General features: G+C 43.7%; 4 protein-coding genes across 7 annotated transcripts in view; 3 read left to right on the top strand and 1 right to left on the bottom strand.

The window, feature by feature from the left end:
- Positions 1-4671, top strand: part of zgc:112052 (protein C19orf12 homolog) — an 89709-nt gene extending 85038 nt beyond the window's left edge. The window contains exons 2-4 of the mRNA XM_061036647.1: positions 1262-1361; positions 2649-2809; positions 3457-4671. Of these exons, the coding sequence (XP_060892630.1) occupies positions 2650-2809; positions 3457-3722 (426 nt within the window). The 5' untranslated portion in view covers positions 1262-1361; position 2649 and the 3' untranslated portion in view covers positions 3723-4671. The remainder of the gene's footprint in view (positions 1-1261; positions 1362-2648; positions 2810-3456) is intronic.
- A 720-nt stretch (positions 4672-5391) lies between these two features.
- LOC132973267 (cytochrome b-c1 complex subunit Rieske, mitochondrial-like) lies at positions 5392-7442 on the bottom strand. Its single transcript, XM_061036636.1, has 2 exons — positions 7233-7442; positions 5392-6108 (listed from the first exon to the last, which is right to left on the bottom strand). Exons 1-2 carry the CDS (start codon positions 7342-7344, stop codon positions 5498-5500), a joined length of 723 nt encoding a protein of 240 aa, XP_060892619.1. The 5' UTR covers positions 7345-7442; the 3' UTR covers positions 5392-5497.
- Positions 7443-7880: 438 nt separating this feature from the next.
- Positions 7881-12138, top strand: rxylt1 (ribitol xylosyltransferase 1). The gene is made up of 6 exons (XM_061036635.1): positions 7881-8210; positions 8918-9103; positions 9557-9659; positions 9792-10106; positions 10206-10376; positions 11227-12138. The coding sequence occupies exons 1-6, from the start codon at positions 8063-8065 to the stop codon at positions 11627-11629; spliced, it is 1326 nt and encodes a 441-aa protein (XP_060892618.1). The 5' UTR covers positions 7881-8062; the 3' UTR covers positions 11630-12138.
- A 1535-nt stretch (positions 12139-13673) lies between these two features.
- The window catches only part of srgap1a (SLIT-ROBO Rho GTPase activating protein 1a), a 91685-nt gene continuing 85860 nt past the window's right edge, over positions 13674-19498 (top strand). For 2 of the 4 annotated variants that reach the window (XM_061036633.1, XM_061036631.1), the window contains exon 1: positions 13674-14349. In XM_061036633.1, the coding sequence (XP_060892616.1) occupies positions 14286-14349 (64 nt within the window). In that variant the 5' untranslated portion in view covers positions 13674-14285. The remainder of the gene's footprint in view (positions 14350-19498) is intronic. The other 2 variants (XM_061036629.1, XM_061036630.1) reach the window with 2 other exon arrangements.

The following is a 19498-nucleotide window of genomic DNA, read 5'->3' as shown; positions in this document are numbered from 1 at the left end:
TATAAAAACACACAGGGCAGTGATGATAAACAAGTTTGGCTTTTTAGTAAATTAATACAATCCACTCAGGGTTCCAGCCCCCTTCTTGTCACTCGCTCATTGGCTGTCCGCGATGCATTCAGGTACAGTCGGTTATAGCGCCAGTTTCCGTTATGATAGCAATTTGAAGGTTTTGTTTTTCTTCTTTATTTAGAGTTGTATAATTAACAAACAGGCATTTAAACCGTTCATCATACAAGTGACACCAAGCAGCATATTGTAATGAGAAAAACTGAGCAAAAAAAACCCCAATACAAACATGTTTAATAACTCAAAATAAATTACACTAAAATGTAAAACTCAAATGATCCAGAGAGTCTTGAGGAAAATCTTTTTTTTTTTTTCAAACTTTTTCAAAGACTGAAAGAAAAGATTTTCATGTAATTTTTGAATCCTACAAGATTTGGAGTCACTTTTAAAGGAGAAATATGTAACTCTGACACCTAGTGTTTAAAATGGGTACTGCAGTCCAAATTCAAAACATTATAGAGAGCTGTCTCCCCCAGCCCCCTCCTCTCTAGAGTCGATGCTCACACAGGTCGCCATGTGGTGGACTCTGAAGCTTCAGTGTTTATCCAGCTCTGCATGGGTCTGTAAACCTTTCTGTGTTCTAACCTCTCTCCATTTTTCAAAAGCATCTCCAATATTGATCCTAGTTTGAGCACGTTTCTGCTCGTGGAGCTTGTTAGAAACATGCAGAGGCTTTTTAGGTCGGGTACAATCACTTCTATCTGAACCACTTCTCTTGAACGCTTCCATCGCTGCAACACCTGTTGACCTGATAACTGCTCTCATATCTGACAAACTGAGGGGCGTCCAAAACAAATCCAGATCATTCAGGAGCAGAATCTAAAGTTAGAAGGAGGACATACTGGCTGCTGCATTGTTGTCAGAGAAGCCAGCACTTCAACATAGCATGTTTCCTTAATGTCTGATCATATAGTAAGATACCTTTATCATTTCACTCACTACACATCTTACTGATTGGACCTTAAAAAATCTATAATAGTTCATTTTTAATTTACCTATGGATTTTCTGCTGGTTTACTTTTTGTTGATCTAGAAATTGTACATTTGTTTTCAAAACTTGATAATTCAGTTATTTTACTCACATAAAGAAGAACATTTGTAATTTTCAGAATGTCCTTGAACATATCACTGTTCTTGCTCCCAGAATGCTTTGCGGCCACTGTCATGTCATGACATGATATGCAGGCTCATAAAATCAGGAGCTGAAACCGGCTAGAGCAGAGATTTGAGATCACCAATAGAACATTGAAGAAGTGTCAGAGTAATTCATGAGGATTGGATGACGCTTTAAGGTATGTTGATGGTGTTTCCGGTGTTTTCACTGCAGGGTTTGTATTATTTTAGAGGAATAATCATTTAAAGGGAGGGTCTGTATGTACCTCCTCTGTGTCATGATGCTCACTGATGCAATCACACTTATTATGATAACCTACTGTTAGAATAAAGGCTGCAGCTGTTAACCTGTCAGTGTTTATCCAGATCAATGTTTCCTCCTCTCAGTGTTGGACTTCATCTCAGTGTCTTCTTTGATTTTAGTTTAATTAATAATTATTCTCAGCAGATATTTATTATAATGTAGCCTATATTTAAATAGTTTTCTAATTCACACAACAGACAGTGTTTACAAAATCATCAGTCAAAAGAGACGATATCTTAAAAGATCAGGAACATGACTAAATATTCACAGCTGGAAATAAATATTAAGGTATTTCATTTAAACAGAAGTGTGTTTTTCTGCGTACTGTTTTAATTAGAGATGCACCGATCCACTTTTTAAAATTCCGATCCGATTCCGATACATATATACTGATACCGATATTTTTACATCATAACTTGTAATGTTTTTGTTGTTGTTGTTATTACCTGTAAGGCAAAGCCGTAGTAAACCTCACATTGTATTGACTTTATGCTTCTCAAACAAACAGGAAGCAGCAACAGCTGTCAGGTTTTTCAAATTAAATCTTTTAAACCGAAGTGTAAGAATTTAACTTTTCGTCACATAGAAAGAGCTGTTCCATCTCGTGTGAACGTCGTCATGGAAACGATTTGTGGACACTTCTTACAGTTCAGTCTGAACGTCTTTAGAGAGAGACTGTACGAGCTGAGGATGTTTAAAGTCACCAACCATCTTTCTTCATCAGTCACTCCGATATCAGATCAGATCAGTCCCATCTCTAGTTTTAATTACTGTGATTGAGGTATGTTGGTCCTGGATCTGTTTAAATTAGAGGAGGGTTCATTGTCATACACACTGGCTAATGCTCACTACATTGAAATATAGAATCAGTCTTATCTTAAACATCAACGTGTTTTTTTTTTTAGCTGCTGTAAATTTATGGATGAATTTTTTATCAGTGATCAAATATTGATCAGGTATCAGCCGAGCCTTCTTGAATGCCACATCATGATGCACGAGTTTATTCCAATATGAAATGTCATGGTAACCCTGACCTCTGACTCCTGACCTCTGACCCCTGACCTCTGACCCCTGACCCTGACATGATGTGGCAATGCTGTAACATCTTTGTCCTCATAGACCTGCTGTCACGGCTCTTAACATTTGTGAATGTGATCCACAGCATGTGTCAGCGCATCGATGATGTCATGAAGCTGTGTTGCGAGTTATCAGCCAATCAGCAGATCCAGACCACAGTGAAAGGCTCAGGGAAGGGGGCAGCGGCGGCGGGGGGGCTGGCCTTCGCTGGAGGGCTGGTCGGGGGGCCTCTCGGTATAGCAGTCGGTAAGTAGGAGAAATAATCCAACAGTTATTTACTACTAATTTACTACATTTACTCGAGTACACCAAATCTGTTTAACCTTCAGAGTGTTTTTAAACAGACAGACAGACAGACAGACAGATACAGACAGACAGACAGATACAGACAGACAGACAGACAGACACACACAGACAGACAGACAGACAGACAGACAGACAGACACACAGGCAGGTTCTGGTTCTTACGTAAATGCCTGATCTTTGAACTCTTCTCGAATTTCCCCTCTGGGGATCAATAAAGTATTATCTTATCTTTCCCAGGTGTTCTTTACTCTCAGCGGCTCTCTGATTGGCTGATTAAAAACTAAGGCCGTCTCTTTGGTTGTATATATATGTGTAAATGTTTGCTTGCTGCCAACATACTCGATGAATGTCTGTTAAAACCGAAACGTTGTAGGATCAAATAAATATGTCAGCACAAAGCGAGACAGTGTGCCGGAGCCTTCCTCATTGTCTTCCTCAATAAAAAAGGCGCCATGTTTACCGTATGAGTCATCACAGTCCAACAACATACACTTTCATTGTCATGTATATATATATGTAAGTACATATATGACATATCAATACAGTAGTTAAATTCCACACGTGTGACCCCCCCTGTTGCCCTGCAGGAGGCGCTGTCGGAGGCCTGCTGGGCTGCTGGCTGACCAGTGGACAGTTCAAACCTCTGCCTCAGATCATCATGGAGCTCAGTCCTCAGCAGCAGCAGAAGCTCTACGACGACCTCGTGGTCGTCCTGGGAGACATTCAGTGGACGGATTTGGCTCAGCTCACGGCGTTGGTGATGGGAAACGCCACCCTGAAGCAGCAGCTCACCGGCGCCCTGCTCGGCTACATCACCAAGGAGCTGCAGGCCAACGTGCACTATATGGACTAATGACCTGCTTCAGGGGGACGTGGACTGACTCTGGAGCTGGAGAGACTTTGATCGAATGTGAAAAACACAGGATGTTAACTTGCACACACACCTACTGGAAACACTGGTTAATAATGTATCCTCCATATTGTGAAAAATACTTAAAGACGAAGCCTCCGAAGTACTAAGAGCTGCTCCTAGTGACACAATTCTAAGAAGTCTAAGAATTTCCCCTGAAAGTTCAGACTAGATCCTGGTACAAATGAAAGTTATCCACAAAACGTCTTAGCCCTTAAGAGAGCTAGTGAGGAGGACTTTTTAACAGGCTGAGGAGAAAAAAGAGAAATGTTCTTCAAACACTACATGAAGAACATTATTGAATCATAGTTGGGCAGAACAGACAAAAATGATTCATAATTACTGAATGTCTGACTCTAGATTCTATGTTTGACTTTTTTCTCCATTTTCTTGGATTAAGCAATCACAGCTTCTGAAAAAAAGTTGTCATACCTAGCAACGGGGTGGACCCCGCCTCCTCACTAAGATAAGAGTTTCTGTCTCTTCCTCGCTCAGAGTCGCTCTGAGAATGTTGCTAAATCACTCCTAGGTTAAAATCCAGTTGCTGTGATTTTTTATGCTAAGTTAGGAGCTCTCTGAGGATCTGAATACGGGTCCCGCTGAATTTATTCTCGGAAGTGCAATTATTTATTGAAATGGATTATTTATTACGCTTTATAGGGGCTGGTAATCATGTCTGACTTTAAAGTTCCCCCGACAGTAAAGTTCAGTGTTTAGATATAAAGAGGTTAGACACTGGAGGAGAGCAAACTGTACAAATATCTAATACATATAAAAGGTTAAGAAGAGGAGGAATATACCAGCGTCTGTGTTTAATACAAAGCTGTCACTGAGAGAAACTCTTTATTGCTGTGAAGGATTTCATCCATTAAAATGAAGTGTTTGTATTTCACCATTGATTTGATTTCAGTTCTTACATTGAAGAAGAAAATAACCAAAAGAAGACCGTGGCAAAGATTAAACATTGGATACTCATCAAGAAAGGCGCCGGTAGCCGAGTGGTTAGAGGATGATTTGTAGTCTATTTATAGTCTTGGTCTTGTCGTGGTCTCGGAGCACTCTGGTCTTGGGTATCTCTTGCTCTTAGTTACTGTGGTTTTGACTCCAACACTAGTGCACGCGCCCCATAAATGGAAGCTGTGGTCCTCTGGGTGGACGACTCTGGTTCGGGTCCGACCTGTGGCACCTTTCCCATCTGTCGTTCCCCACACTCTCTCACTCTCTCTCTCTCCCTGATTTCTGACTCTATCCACCGTCCTGTCTCAGAATGGAGGCATAAAAAAAACCCAAAATAAATCAACTCATCAAGCAGATTTAGAGGTTTATTTTGGGGCTTTTTATACCTCCATTCTGAGACAGGACGGTGGATAGAGTCAGAAGTGGGAGAGAGAGAGCGCTACATTAGCTCGTCTGTAAACATTCTCTTCCTCAGGTCGGTTTCACCCGGTCGTCATGAATACGGCTAATTCTGAGTTCATTTTCATCGTGGTAGGGGTAGAGATGATTCCTTGCCAGCCTCGACGTCATCTTGTGTTATAGTTTTGATAGAGCGCCCCCTGGTGGTGAAATTGACATACTGTGCATTTAGTGTAAAGACACAATAACTCAGTGATAGAGTTGGATATATATTTTTATTTGTAAATACATGATACACCGTCCCCAACTCGAACAGAGAGCCATCTAAAAATACATTGTACAGAGAGGAAGTGAGGCAGAGTTTATCCCACGATGACGGTCTCCTCATCAGGGAACTCGTAGAACGGGACCTCCAGGTTGAGCGGAGCTGGTCCCTTTCTTATTCTTCCAGAAGCGTCGTAGTGGGAGCCGTGGCAGGGGCAGTAGTATCCTCCGTAGTCTCCGGCGTTGGCGATGGGCACACAGCCCAGGTGGGTGCACACGCCCAGCACGATGATCCAGCTGGAGTTCAGAACTCTATCCTTGTCATGCTGAGGGTCGCGCAGCTCCGAGAGGTTCACCGCCTCCTCCGTGGCGATTTCCTTCTCCGTGCGGTGACGGACAAACAGGGGCTTCCCTCTCCACTTGAAGGTCATGTTTTTGCCCTCGGGGATGTCGCCGAGCTTGATCTCGATCTTGGACAAGGCCAGGACATCTGCAGATGCGCTCATAGAGGAGACAAACTGGGTGACCACCGTCTTGGCTGCATAGACGGTGACCACGGTGGACGCTCCGGTGACAAGGTAAGAGAACGTTCTTCTCGACTCACTGCTGTCCTGGGACGACTTGTTGGGGTCTGTGACCTCAGGGCGGCGGTAGTCGTTGAAGTCGGGGATCTTGATGTCTGTGTGGGCGAGCCGGACCGCTCCAGGAGCTGGAAATGAGACAAAGGTTGAAGTTTTAAAAGAGAAAAGCAGCAGATGGACAAAGAGATTCAACATGAAATCATTGCTCGACAGCTCGAGTTCAGAACACAACGATGAAGAAGCAGAGAGATGTTGTGGCACAACTTCCCCAACTACCAAGGAGCATGAAGAGAGTAAGAGGTCAAAAAAACACTCCAGCAACACTTGTAGTGTGAAGATCAACGTAATTGACCAATTAGACCCCCTTTAAAAACTGCAAAAACTCTAATCAAGTGGGTACAGGTCCTTTACAAGGTAAAAACACATCATCAATATATCGCTTCCAAGAAATAATAAAAGGGAGAAAGGGTTTTCATGGTCCAGACAGTATTTCTTCTTCTCCAACAAATAAACAGGCTAAGCTAGGGGCATATAGCAGTGCCAGAGCTCTGCAGAGAGGGTACATCATTAAAGAAGTTCCTCTTCAGAACAAAGGGAGCCCAAATAACTGCGGCAGGAGCTCAGTCTGTGGGGACCTGCGTTGGGAACCAGAGGGTTGCCAGTTCAAGTCCTGGTGCTGACAAAGTCTGAAAATTGGTCTGGTAGCTGGAGGGGTGCCGGTTTACTTCCTGAGCACTGCCGAGATGCCCTTGAGCAAGGCACAGAACCCCCACACCCCCACCAGCTCAGGAGCACCCCTCACTCTGACATCTCTCCATTACTGCATGACCACAGGATCCTGTTTGTGTATTTCAGCCTCTGTGTGTGTGTGTGTGTGTGTGTGTGTGTGTGTGTAGGATGTTCAACAACAGAGTGTAACATTGCATTTATATTATTAATCAATAAAGCATATCTGCTTCTGTAAGTTAACACGAGGACTACCTCTGTTTCACAATTTATTTCCGCACTATTACCAAAATAAAAGTTTTCCATGACCTTTATTGACATGTCACCTGTATTGTCATGGTTACATACCGTACCTTCACAGTTGTTTACATCGAGTGTAATCACATTTCAGAAACTTCCGAAAGCTAAAACACCTCTATGCTTTAAAAAATGAACATATTATGAAGTCAGGAGACACTTCGCATGTTTACGTATCATAGGTGAGCCGTCGCGTCCCACCCTGACTAGAGACCGACTTTGTCCTTACCAGCAGCGGGCAGCAGCTGCTTCGCTCCGCCGGACAGCAGGCTCTTCACGGAGAGTTTGGTGGCCTGCAGGTACGGGGACAAAGCCCCGGGACGAGCGGCTATGGACATCATCTCTGCCCGAAATGTGAATCCTCCACTCCACGGCGGACGACCTTGCGTCGTTCACTAAATTTTGGGTGTTACGGTCTGATCGGTGTTACCAGAAACCCGCTCCGCCGATACAATGTTCCGCCGATACAAGGTTCCGCCTTCAGGTCTTCTTTGTGTTTCTGGTGGTTAGTAAAAACGTTTTGATGCATTACTGCCACCAGCCTGTTTGGAGGGACCACGGAAGAAGAAAGGTGTGGGAGGAGAGGATGTTGAAAATGAAGACTCCAGTCTATAGAAACAAAAACAAAAGGAAAAAGAACAGAAATTCAAATAAATTAAGTCAAGAAACAATAAGGGAAAAACGTCCGTTGTTTGAATGATTGCTGTAACACAACGGGATTATAGGACCCACTATAGACATTGAGTATGCGCAGTTCATAATAAAATACAGTAGGTGGCGGCAATGCAACATTTAAGGATGCCAAACGCCATAAAACTCTAAAAGAATAATAATAATCACTTGAGCGTGGTTTGGGAGGGATAGTCAACATGAACAACTTTAAACTGTCAAACTGTTGGACGGCTAATAATTTCAATAAGGACTAATTTCGTTCAGGCAGTTTTCTAGTCAGCTGCTTCCGGGGGTCCTCGTGATGTAAACAAGGGTCCTCCCACCAAAGATGGAGCCGAGCTACACAATGGTAACCTGACAGAGAGAGAGAGACGATTTACATCAAACATGAAAATACCGAAGAGGAAACTATTCCTTCTGATTATTTTTGCGTACGTTGCGTTTTCACTCTACGCTGCGTACAATGTTTTCTTCAGCACCAAGGTGATCTCCCGCGTGCACAGGGTGGTGAAGAAGGAGACAGGAGCACCGTCCGGTAATTCACCGTAACACAACCGAGCCTCACGTAGAAAACCGTCTGTCACCGGTATAACCTGCAGCTAGAATGTCGCTAATATTTTATTCAGATATATTTAAATATATAATAAAATAGTTAATATTTAGATATATTTAAATATATAATAAAATAGTTTATATTCAGATATATGTTATCTAAATATATGATAAAATAGTTTTTATTCAGATATATGTTATCTAAATATATAATAAAATAGTTTATATTCAGATATATCTAAATATATAATAAAATAGTTTATATTTAGATATATTTAAATATATAACAAAATAGTTTATATTCAGATACGTGTTATATGAATATTTAAAGTAACCGTTTATATTCTTTCTTTTTTTAAAAGATTTATTTTTGGGCTTTTTGTGCCTTTAATGGAGAGATAGGACAGTGGATAGAGTAGGAAATCAGGGAGAGAGAGAGAGTGGGGAATGACACGTGGGAAAGAGGGGGTACTAACCACTGCGCCACCAGCGCCCCATCGTTTATATTCATATATATATGTTATATAAATATATAATAAGACAGTTTAAATTCAGATATTTGTTATATAAATATATATTACAGTTTTCACTATAAAGATATATGCTATATAAATATATAATAAGACAGTTTAAAGATAAATGTTGTATGAATATATAATAAAGCTGTATATTTTGTGTTTCGTGCTGCAGGTGGGGTCAGAGATGGCGGTGCTGCTCCGTTTTTAGCCGACGATTGGAATCCGTGGGAGGACGAGCAGGTGGAGTACAACTCGGCTTTGAACAAGAAGCGAGAGGCCTTCAAGCAACACCTGAGCCGAGTCGACAAGAACAAACCGAAAAGATTCAAGGTCCAAATCTGGGGGAAAGCAGCCGTAGGTCAGTCATAGATTCACGACACAAGATTCATCTGCTGCAAACACCTTTGGTGATGTCAAGGAGGATGTCTGTATTTAAAGAGCAACATTTTGAAGGAGAAATAAAAATCATTTTTGTTCTTTTTAAGGCAAACACATTCCCCTCTTTTCTTTTGGAGAGAGGAAAACAGCTGTGATGTTAGAAAACTTCAAAGTTCACTTTATCATTCAAAGTTGTTTTCATCCAAAAGATTTTCCCTTTTCTACTGAGTTGATGTTTCCTCAGTCATTTAGTTAATGACGCTGGGTAATAATGTCTAATATAAACACCTGGAGAGTCCACTTTGTAGATATGGATGTTAACTACATATCACTGGTTTATGCGCCGATCCTAAAGCCAGTCAATGGTACAACATGATTGCCCTGCACATGGTGACATTTTTACCGTGGCATTGAGCGCTCTCTCTCTCCTCAGGGCTTTACCTTTGGGAACATATTCTAGAGGGACCCCTCAACCCCACTGACAAGGTGGCACAATGGAGAGAGGGAGAGCTGCAGGCAGGAAAGATCGACTTCAGGTAACAAATCAAATGTCTGATACTGAATAAAAATCTCAGGTTTATGGTCCGCTTTTAGGACTCAGCACGTCATAAAATAACCACTAAATCATACAGAACCATCAGATTGACTCTTTGCCCCTCGATGTTCAGTTTCTACACAGGTCCTGCTGTCGTCCAGGGCCACGTCCCTCTAGATATGAACAGCCTGGTTGTGGTTCTGAACGGCCGCGAGCAGCAGAAGGTGTCGTACTCCACACGCTGGTTGGAGCATGTCCAGGCTCTGGTGCAGTCCCACACAGTGGCACATGTGGCCGTGGTCCTGCTGGGTAACGAGCACTGCAACAACGGCTGGATCGGCCCCTACTTAAAGCGGAACGGTGGATTTGTGGAGCTGCTGTTTGTGGTGTACGACAGCCCCTGGATCAACGACAAGGACGTCTTCCAGTGGCCTCTCGGTGTCGCCACGTATGTATTCAATATCAGTATGTCAAACTGTGCATGTCACCTTTTTGAAATGTATAAACATGTCAAACACGCTGCTCTGTTGTTCCTCTCTCTGTGCAGGTACAGACAGTTCCCGATGATCAGGCCTAACACTCAGCTGATCACCTCCAACAGACCATACCTCTGTAACTTTCTAGGAACTGTTTACAAAAACTCGTCCAGGGAAACTCTCATGACGGTGCTGAAACAATCGGGTCTGGAGAAAGAATGCATCACCACAGCCAGGGAGAAGTAAGTCAGCGATATGTTGTCAAGTCATCGTTTAGGATTGAAATACAAGAGGCAAATGCTTTTGTGAGTTTCTCTGACTGCAAAATTAAAGGTCCCATATTCAGCTTTTTCTGGTTTTATATGCTCTTTAGTGTGTTTTCCAAGTGTCCTGTGCATGTTTAGGCACATCTATGTGCAAAAATTCAAAGTCTGCAGAAACGCGGCTTCTCCTACGTCCTCCTGTTAGCTGTAGCATTAGCTGCATGTAACTCTCGGTTCTAGCCCCCCTCGATAAAAAATTGTCAGTGCGGCGTCATTGTCAGTGTGAGATCACTGATCTAAGCCCATTGGCTCGTTGTGGCAAGCCCTGCAGCTCATGTTGAAATTTCCAAGACGCGTGCTGAGCAACTGACCAATAACGACAGAGCGGATCGGCAGACCAATCAGAGCAGACTTGGCCCACGTGGGGTCTAACAGTGTGGGCTCAACAGTGTGTGTGTGTGTGTGTGTGTGTGTGTGTGTGTGTGTGTGTGTGTGTGTGTGTGTGTGTGTGTGTGTGTGTGTGTGTGTGTGTGTGTGTGTGTGTGTGTGTGTGTGTGTGTGTGTGTGTGTGTGTGTGTGTGTGTGTGTGTGTGTGTGTGTGTGTGACCTGAGAAAAGTGGTCTGGAGATCAAGACCGATCTCAAGTACTACAACATTAGTGTCTTATCATTTTAAATGTTGAATTTTAACAACGTTTGAACTATCAGTCATCAGTGCAGAAAAGGTGAGAAAGCAATAAGAGGAATATTCCCATTGGAACGGCTCTGCATATTTATCACAGCAGCATAAACTGTATTTTAAGCGTTCTTTCCTCGTCCTTTTATTTCAGGTGGCTCCCTCAGGAGACGGCCGACAGTCTGAGGAGTTATCAAACAGCGTTGGCGCAGAGCGAGCTCACCCTGTGCCCGGTCGGGATCAACACAGAGTGCTACCGTATCTACGAGGCGTGCTCGTACGGCTCCGTGCCCGTGGTGGAGGACGTCCTGACGCCCGGGACGTGTGCGGCCGGTCCCAGCTCCCCTCTGCGTCTGCTCAAAGCCGCCGGGGCACCCTTCGTCTTCATCAGTGACTGGAAGGAGCTGCCGGCCATCTTGGAGCGGGAGCGAGGGATGAGCCAGGAGCAGAGGGTGGACAGGAGGAGGAGGCTGCTCGAGTGGTACGCAGGTTTCCGTCAGCAGATGAAGGAGAGGTTCACCGAGGTCATCGAGGAGACCTTCTTCAAAAGCGTCTGACTGTGATGGCGCTTCACAAACCTTTACGCAGGGGTCGATGTTCCATAGTAGTTTAAATTATTTTGTGGATTGTGGAGAAATGTGACTTACTACTGGTGTAATGAACATGATTGAATCTGTGTATTAATCCTGTGCTGGTCATGTCTGTCGTGATGAAGCTGCTGTGAGAGGTCCTTAAAGGGACTATATTTATTATCGTCATGTTTACAATGGTGGAATGTGCAGCTCTTTTAGAAACGATGAACTGCCTTTGCATTTTAAAGTGTTATTAACTCAGCTGTGTTTTATATCTGTTTGTATGCACTAAACATTCGGCGCCGGTTTTATCGAGGGCCTCGTGGCTAAATGGTGAGTAGAGACGTGTTGTTTGGTGAGCAGCTTGAAAAGGAACGTCGTTGCTGTGGCATGATTTACTGATCGAAACTGTTTCTTTGTTTCTGTTCTGTGCTGCATGGATCCTTTTTAGAGAAAGTGCAATAAAAGAAAGCCGACTGTTGCAGTAAAGAGAAGTCAGTGGCTCTGCCTGTCCTTCTTCTTCTTCCCCTGCAGATGGCGATGTTGACCTTTTCATTTAGTGCACTAATGTTACTCTCAGATGAGATGCAAAGAAATAAAACCTTTTGAAGCTGGTAAAATTAAGAATATAAACTTTGGACTTTAAGAAACATCTCAGATAACATCATATTTTTTGGAGTCTTTAAAGTGCACATGCATCAGGGGTTTCTCTCTCTGTGTGGAAACATCCAGAACAGGGAAAACATTTTGAAGTAAGATTGCTTATTTGAATATGTTCAACATAACTGATGACTTGAATTGTAAAAACCCATGTGTCACGTAGCCTGTTTCAACAGAAAGTAATCTGAGTACACGCCTGCATTGCTCTGTAACACATCTACCTCTAACACTGCTCAGGAATGAGGAGACGTAAAGGCATGACAGTGTTTCAGTCTGAAGTCTGTCTGCAGTTAAAAAGATCACATCTGCTCCTCTTCTGAGGTTTATGTTAGTTTCACAACAATCCTCGACTCCCTGAAGTCGAGCAGCAGAAGCTGAGTGTGATTGTGCAAATTCAAAAGTCTGTTTATCCTGTGACCCCTTCTGCTCACAGAGGACCACGAGGGACCCATAACACCTACACCAGTGGTTCTCAACTCAGTGGGTCTCAACTGAGTTCCTGGAAAAAAAAATGGTGTCAAAAAGTCCATGAAGTGCTTTTTTAAACACGTTTTCTTTCTCTGTATATTTGTGCTGTCACATGTTTTTCTAAACATCTGAGGTCAAAACTGCACCATCATTCATGAAATAAACCTGATTGGTTGAAAAATATCAGAAACTTAGGGTCATGGCTCTCATGGAGGAGATGGTGGTGGTGGGTCCTGAGGCTAAACCAGTTGAGAACCATTGACCTGCACTATTTGTCATTGCTGTTGCAGGTCACTGTGGCTGCTGCACCTCCTTTAATCTCAGAAGCACCCAAAGTCATCTTGTGAGAACGGGACCTGACTGACTGCACCACTGGTTTCAACGTATAAGCTGCAGGCCTTATGAGTGTACATGACAGTGCTGAGTGTTGCATCTGTTATTCCTGTGAAAAAACAAAGTGTGTCAATTAAATCCACCGAAGGAATATGAAGAGGAATCAGGTCTATCTGTAAAGACGATCATACATGACTGCATGCTGCTTGTTTAGAGAATGTAATAACAAAAAGACTCCACCTGGTCTAGATCAAATAAATGATCTCTTTGCCATCTTTAGAGTAATGTTTACTGTGCCCGATCATTTATAATGATGAACGCTGGTTGGAGGGGCCCCTGTGAATATTTAGCCCAGGGCCCCACAAGACTCTAGAATCGCCACTGCAGAAACCTTTGCTCACTTGTTTTGAGTTTAGTTTGCAGCAGCTAAACACATCAAATAAAAAACCCCCTCGGATTCGGGAGCAGGGTGTCAGTCCTCTGGTGTCCACTAGCTGGATGAGTGTGCAGGAGATCCCTCCCCTCTTCTCCCTTCTCCTCCCCTCTCTCTTCTCCCTCCTGGCTCCAGCTGCTGCGTGCTGCAGTCGGCCTGCCCTGTCTGCCTCTGAGCCTGCTGGGAGTTGGAGGGAGAAACCGTCGAGGGAGAGAACGAGCAAAGGGGGGGAAGTGTGTGTGAGTGTGTGAGTGTGTGTGCGGCTCCCAAACTGGAAAAACCAACACTAAAACACACGCACACGCGCAACATTCAGGCCGACTTTGAAGCCTTTTCGGACGGATTGTCGGGACAACTTTACAGAGAGCTGTGAAAACACGCAAAGGAGAGCCTGAAAACTTGCGTGATTGTGTGTTTTTTTTTCTTTCTGCTGTTGCTCCGCGCCGCTTGCTCTCATACTGAGCGGATCCGTGTGTTGGAGCAGGATTGCGCATTGGCTCTCCAAACAGAAAGAAGAGGAACAATGAAGAAGTAAACCTTTTCTTTTTTTGCTTTTTTTTTTTTTTTGCGTGTGTGCAGAGTTATAACCAAAGTGTCATTTAGTCTCGCGTTTCTTCTCCGTCCTCTCGCGGTGATTTCCCCCTCGTCCTGTGCGGGATGCGTCGGCTGCTGTAGGATCCGCTTGTTGACGACTAACAAAAAAAAAAAAGAAGTTTACAACAAGAGTGGGACACGAAGAGGCAGAAAATGTCCTCACCGAGGTTTAAAAAGGATAAAGAAATCATCGCGGACTACGAGAGCCAAGTGAAAGGTAAGAGAGAGAGAGAGAGTGAATGTGGAGCTGTGGGTCCATCTCTACCTGTAGATGAGTCATCAGAATGAATGTTGGGGACTTGAACTGTGAAGAATAAATGACCTCTGATTGGTGTTGACTGAGATGCAAACACGCACACGTCCGAACAGAAAAAAGTTAAATTTCTGCAGCGTTTCTTACAGGCTTGGTGCAAGTTAAAGAGCTTTTTAAACATAAAGACAAACAGTGAACTTTAGTTTGCAACATATAATGATCGGTTATTGATCCGAGGAGCGGATTGAAGTCTTTTTTTGGTTTGGTTGGTTTTTTTTCCCGAGAAATCCAATGAAAGAGCTCAGCAGATTCACCCAAAAAGCTCCAATCAGGTGATGTTTCAAAAAGGCTGTCTGTCCAATCAGGGACAAACTATACGGTTTGGATACCTATCATCACGATACTCTGATCGGGATTTATTCAACATCCCTTTCCTTGTTGGTTTTATCAAGACAGAGCCTGAAATACTTCTGTAGACCTCAGTAGCTTCACGTAGTCCTGTGTCTATGCAGAAGAGTGACCTGCACACCTCTTAAAAGATAAAACTATAGACCTATTCATCACGTCTTTGTATGATCATATTGATTCTGCGACGGTTGCAATAGGTGATCCATTCTGTGAGTTCACATTTCTGCATTGTTGAAGCACAGCGGGAGCTCCACATACACACACACACACAGTCAGACATGCACACACACACACACACACACACACACACAGCGCTGTTCTCCCCCGCTGGTTCTGCTGATCCCCTCTCTCCTCTGTAACGCCTCTGTAAGCCCCCCCCCCCCCCATTACACCTCCGCAACATTCAGATTGAAGGTGAAACATCACATGGGCGTAAATATCGCAGCTTGAAACGACAGTCTGAAACGTGCTAGTGTGTGTGAAGACGCAGACTACAGGCTAACCTGTGATTGGTCAGCTGGCTAGTGTCGTAGTTCCTGCATTGACAACATATTGCCACCATTGTAGGAAGAACGCTTTTTATCATCTGGAACTCCAGAACCAGAAATTGAGGATATCACTAGCAAAGACTTCATGTTACCAACTAGCGCTTGTTAGGCGGGGTATCGCAGAGCTACGCAGAAACGCCAACGCACAAGTATGTAGACGACTGCGTAGGCCTCTGTCGTAGACCACTACCACTAACTTTGAGAAGATTCTAAATTCTTTACTACGTGTCACCTAGTACAAGTTGTGTCATTTACAGCGGCATCCATAGGTTGGTTATCGCCCTCCGCTGGTCAACAAAGAGTACTGCACTCTATGTTTTTGTTTAATGGATTTAAATCGTGCTCACTTGTATCGGTTTTTTTGCTGTAACGTGAGGTATTGTTGCATCCTGCCGGTGACTTTCAGGGCTCATGGTGACCTTCTGAGCATGAAGAGTTAGTGTGAGACTTTGTAGCTACATCATTATAATGTTACAGCATAATGAGCCGCACACATGGATCAGGACTCTGCTACTCTGGTGCACTTCAGAAGAGCTGGCGGCTTGTGCTTTGGTCCTCAGTTCCCCTGTGTCCTGTACGTACGATTTCCAAATTTGATTTATGTTTCTGTTCAAAATCAAACGATATCTTTAGCTGTTTTGATGCAACCACAACAAAAGTCATAAAAACCCATTTTTCTGTTTCGCTTTCTGTGTCCTCGTTGATGTCACAAGTAGGGTTGTTGCAATACCAGATTTTTAAACTTTGATACGATTCATGTGAAGGTGAAATGATATCTACTGCTTCTTTGAAGCCTTATATCCATCTATAGAGCAATTTCCTGTTTTAAATGAACAGACATTGCAGGTATACTCATTTCACAACATTTCTGTCCTGAAGCGGCAGCATTAGATCAAATAAAGATGATTGAAGATCTGTTATTTTATAAAGTTCATGTACTTGTCGATCATTAAACGATGAGATTGTATCGTCTTCAAACTCGTGGTATCCAAAAGATTCACTTTCTTTTGAACATTTTTAAACCTCACCCTTTCTTAGTGTAGAGCATCAAACTGCTGTGTGTGATTTAGGGACGTTAATCAGATGTGTGTAAGACTCCATGACGATGCAACCCTAACTCATGTAGTCTCCTCCGTCTCCTTCACCTCCCTCCTGCATGCAGAGCAGAGGGAGCTTATTCAGTCCAGCACAGGAAGGAGGCTGCTCCGGGTTACCATGGGGATTTGGCCCCAAGCCAACCAGCTCATAGCGTTTAGCAGGCTGAAATACCTCGTATTCACGTCCCCGTATCCAACCTTAAATCCAGAGAAAAAGGGGGAGGTTAGCGGGGTCCGGTGGGGGTTAAATTAGAGAAGAGACCACCGCTGCTTGAGGAATTACACGCTGGCATGTGTTTGAGCGCAGGCTCTCATTTGTTAGGAATGTTCGACAGCCTTTCTTCTCCCTGCGAGGATGACTCAGGGCTCGCAGCCTGTAATAGAAGATGATGCACAATCATCGGGGATGTTAAACAAGACATGACGGAGGCCCCCATTTGTCATGCAGAACCCAGCGGGGCAATAACAACAACCTGATGCTGCGGAGGACAGCTGCGGATGCTTTTCAAAGACCACCAGAGCTGCAGTCGATCGATGTTTGGTTGAAGATGCAGGATTGAGCTCGGGGGTGATGCACTCTGCAGGCTCGTCATGCATTGATATTCCTGTGAGGATGTTTCCTTCTTTTTTTTTCAATCCTCACAGGTAGAGCCGAGCTGTTTGCATAAAAAAAACTGTTTTTTTCCATTGCAAATTCATTGGAGAGTCGCTGTGTTTTTATTAGTCAAATGTATTTTCTTAATCTTTAAAAATGACAATATGTCACACTTTATCTGTCATTATCCAAACTCCACTCTACGTCCTGTCAGATGCTTGTGTTTGCTCGTGTTGGAGGTCGAGTGAACAGTGAGAGTCTTTAGTAGGTCAGAGGATTCCTGCAAACTGCTCCCTGTTTGTGTTCAATGATCCCCTGCAGGCTCTCTGATGATGAGTCTGCATTAGAAGAAGATTCTTGAAGTCTTCTGTTCCTGAGCCGTGATACAGAGTGGGGTAAAGATGTGCGGGGAAGCTGTGAAGGCCGGGTGCAGACTGTGGTGAGCACACATAGATCACTGAAGAAGTGGAACAACAAGCGGCTCAGAGAACAGCCCGAGTGTTTGATCTTTCTGGCCTGCCTCCTCGCTCAGATCACAAACTTGTGTTCATACTCCCGAAGTGTGATTGTCAAATATCTGGCAGACAGTTTTGCATCACGTTACATAACCACATTGATCTGCAGCCTGAGTCCCGGTCCTGATGATGACATCGTTTCCCATCTTCTAAATATCCAGCAGTTATGCAGATTTATATTTCAGCCATCAACATGTCCTCTTCTTGTCAAGGTCTGGCCAAGTGTGTGCTGCTGAGTGTCTTTGATTCTCAGTCAGTAAATGTAAGTATTTAATGAAGTCTGTCTCACAGCCTCTTTAAGAAAGTCTAACTTTGTTCTTCAACATTCAGCTGACATTCACGTCTTTAAAACCCTCCAACTGTTCAGCCTCCTGCAGTCAAGTTGAGAGTAAATGACATTTAGGCAGTTCAAGGAAATGACCCTTTGTTAAAAAAAGTTCTGTATCAAGGGGATTAAATTCTAGCTAATTCCTTTAATCGACTCCAGGACTGGACTTGTTTTCCACAAACGACCTCCAGTTTTGGAAAATGAAGCAGATGCTGAAGTGTAAAATCCTGCAGTTCATCGAGTGTCCACTCGAGGCTGGCTGCAGAAGCACAGGAAGTCACATACACACCCATTCTAAAAAGCCTGTTTTTACAGCAGAGATTAACATGTTTACAGCCTGGTTCAAAAAACAAACCGGTCTGATTAGCTCATGTCTCAATCGACACACACTGTACAGGGGGTGAATGTTTTGATGACTCATCAGTTTTGATTTGATGAAGGATAAGAGTTATTCATAATAAGGCGTGTAGCTGACCTGATTGACAGGTGGGCGTGGTGTAACGGTTTGTCAGGAGTCTTAAAACCCGCCTCAGCTCCAGCTCTCAGCCTGTCGTTAGGTTGACTGAAAGTTAATCTGAGTCAGCATTTCCAGCATGGAGACCGCCTTCGACTACATCGGCCATGTTTTGGTACGGAAATGCTGGCAACATATTTGTGCAATTTAGACGTCATCTCTCTCTCTCTCTCTCTCTGGCTCATTTTCTTTGATGCTGGAAAAAACATTAACATAATATATGCAACTTTCTGAGAGGCTGAAAGGATGTGAGACACATGGACTGCTGCTCCCATACTTTCTCTCAAACCTTTATTTAATCATCCAAAGGACGTTGAGGTTTCTCTCATGTCCGATGCTCTCCAGATTACAGAAACCAAACACGTATCATCAATGACAACGGCGACGAAATCAGGACTGGACTGAAGATCTGGCGTTTATTTTTTTCACATCGATCATTGAAATAACAGATCGCATCGTTTCAAAACAACCTTAGTGGGTTCCATGTCAGTCTGCAGCTTATTGATTGCAGCTCGGGGGTCGTGACTCTAACAGCAGGAAACCTCGAGACTCTGTCAGGATCCCCTCCCCAGATCGTCATAAAAGCTGCGGCCCCTTTGACCTGCTCACTGTTTGAAATCAGAGCCCCTCCCCTCTGCATACTGAGCTCTGCTCATGTTTGTATGCAGGAGGATTAAAGGCAGGAAGCGGCTCCGAGGTGTTCTCCTGATTAACTTTTTAAACGATCAGGATTAGTCTGCGGCTCCGAACTCATTAGTTTGTGTACTCGAGTTATTGTGGGAGTAATGGTGTCTGATTGTGTGGCAGAAGGCCGACTGTGGAGTCGCCTTTTGTCTTGGTCAAAAAGTTGCACTTGAACACACCGCAAAGACTACAGCCGATGGCCAACCACCACGTACGTTCTGAGCATGCATGACAGGAAATAACTCTCCATGCCAGCAAGCAGAAGTAGTCTGTTGTTATGATACGAGAAGACCATTTTCACACCGCTGTCGCTCACCACTCGTATTATAGGTAGCCTACTAATGGAGAATAATGTCTGATAAAAAGCTGAAAATGGCGCTGGCGTTGTCAGCACTTGGTCTTTTAGTGGAAAAAGAAAAGAAGA

Source organism: Labrus mixtus, chromosome 4, assembly GCF_963584025.1.
Source record: "Labrus mixtus chromosome 4, fLabMix1.1, whole genome shotgun sequence".
NCBI lineage: Eukaryota > Metazoa > Chordata > Actinopteri > Labriformes > Labridae > Labrus > Labrus mixtus.
This window is presented reverse-complemented; position numbering and strand designations above follow the sequence as displayed.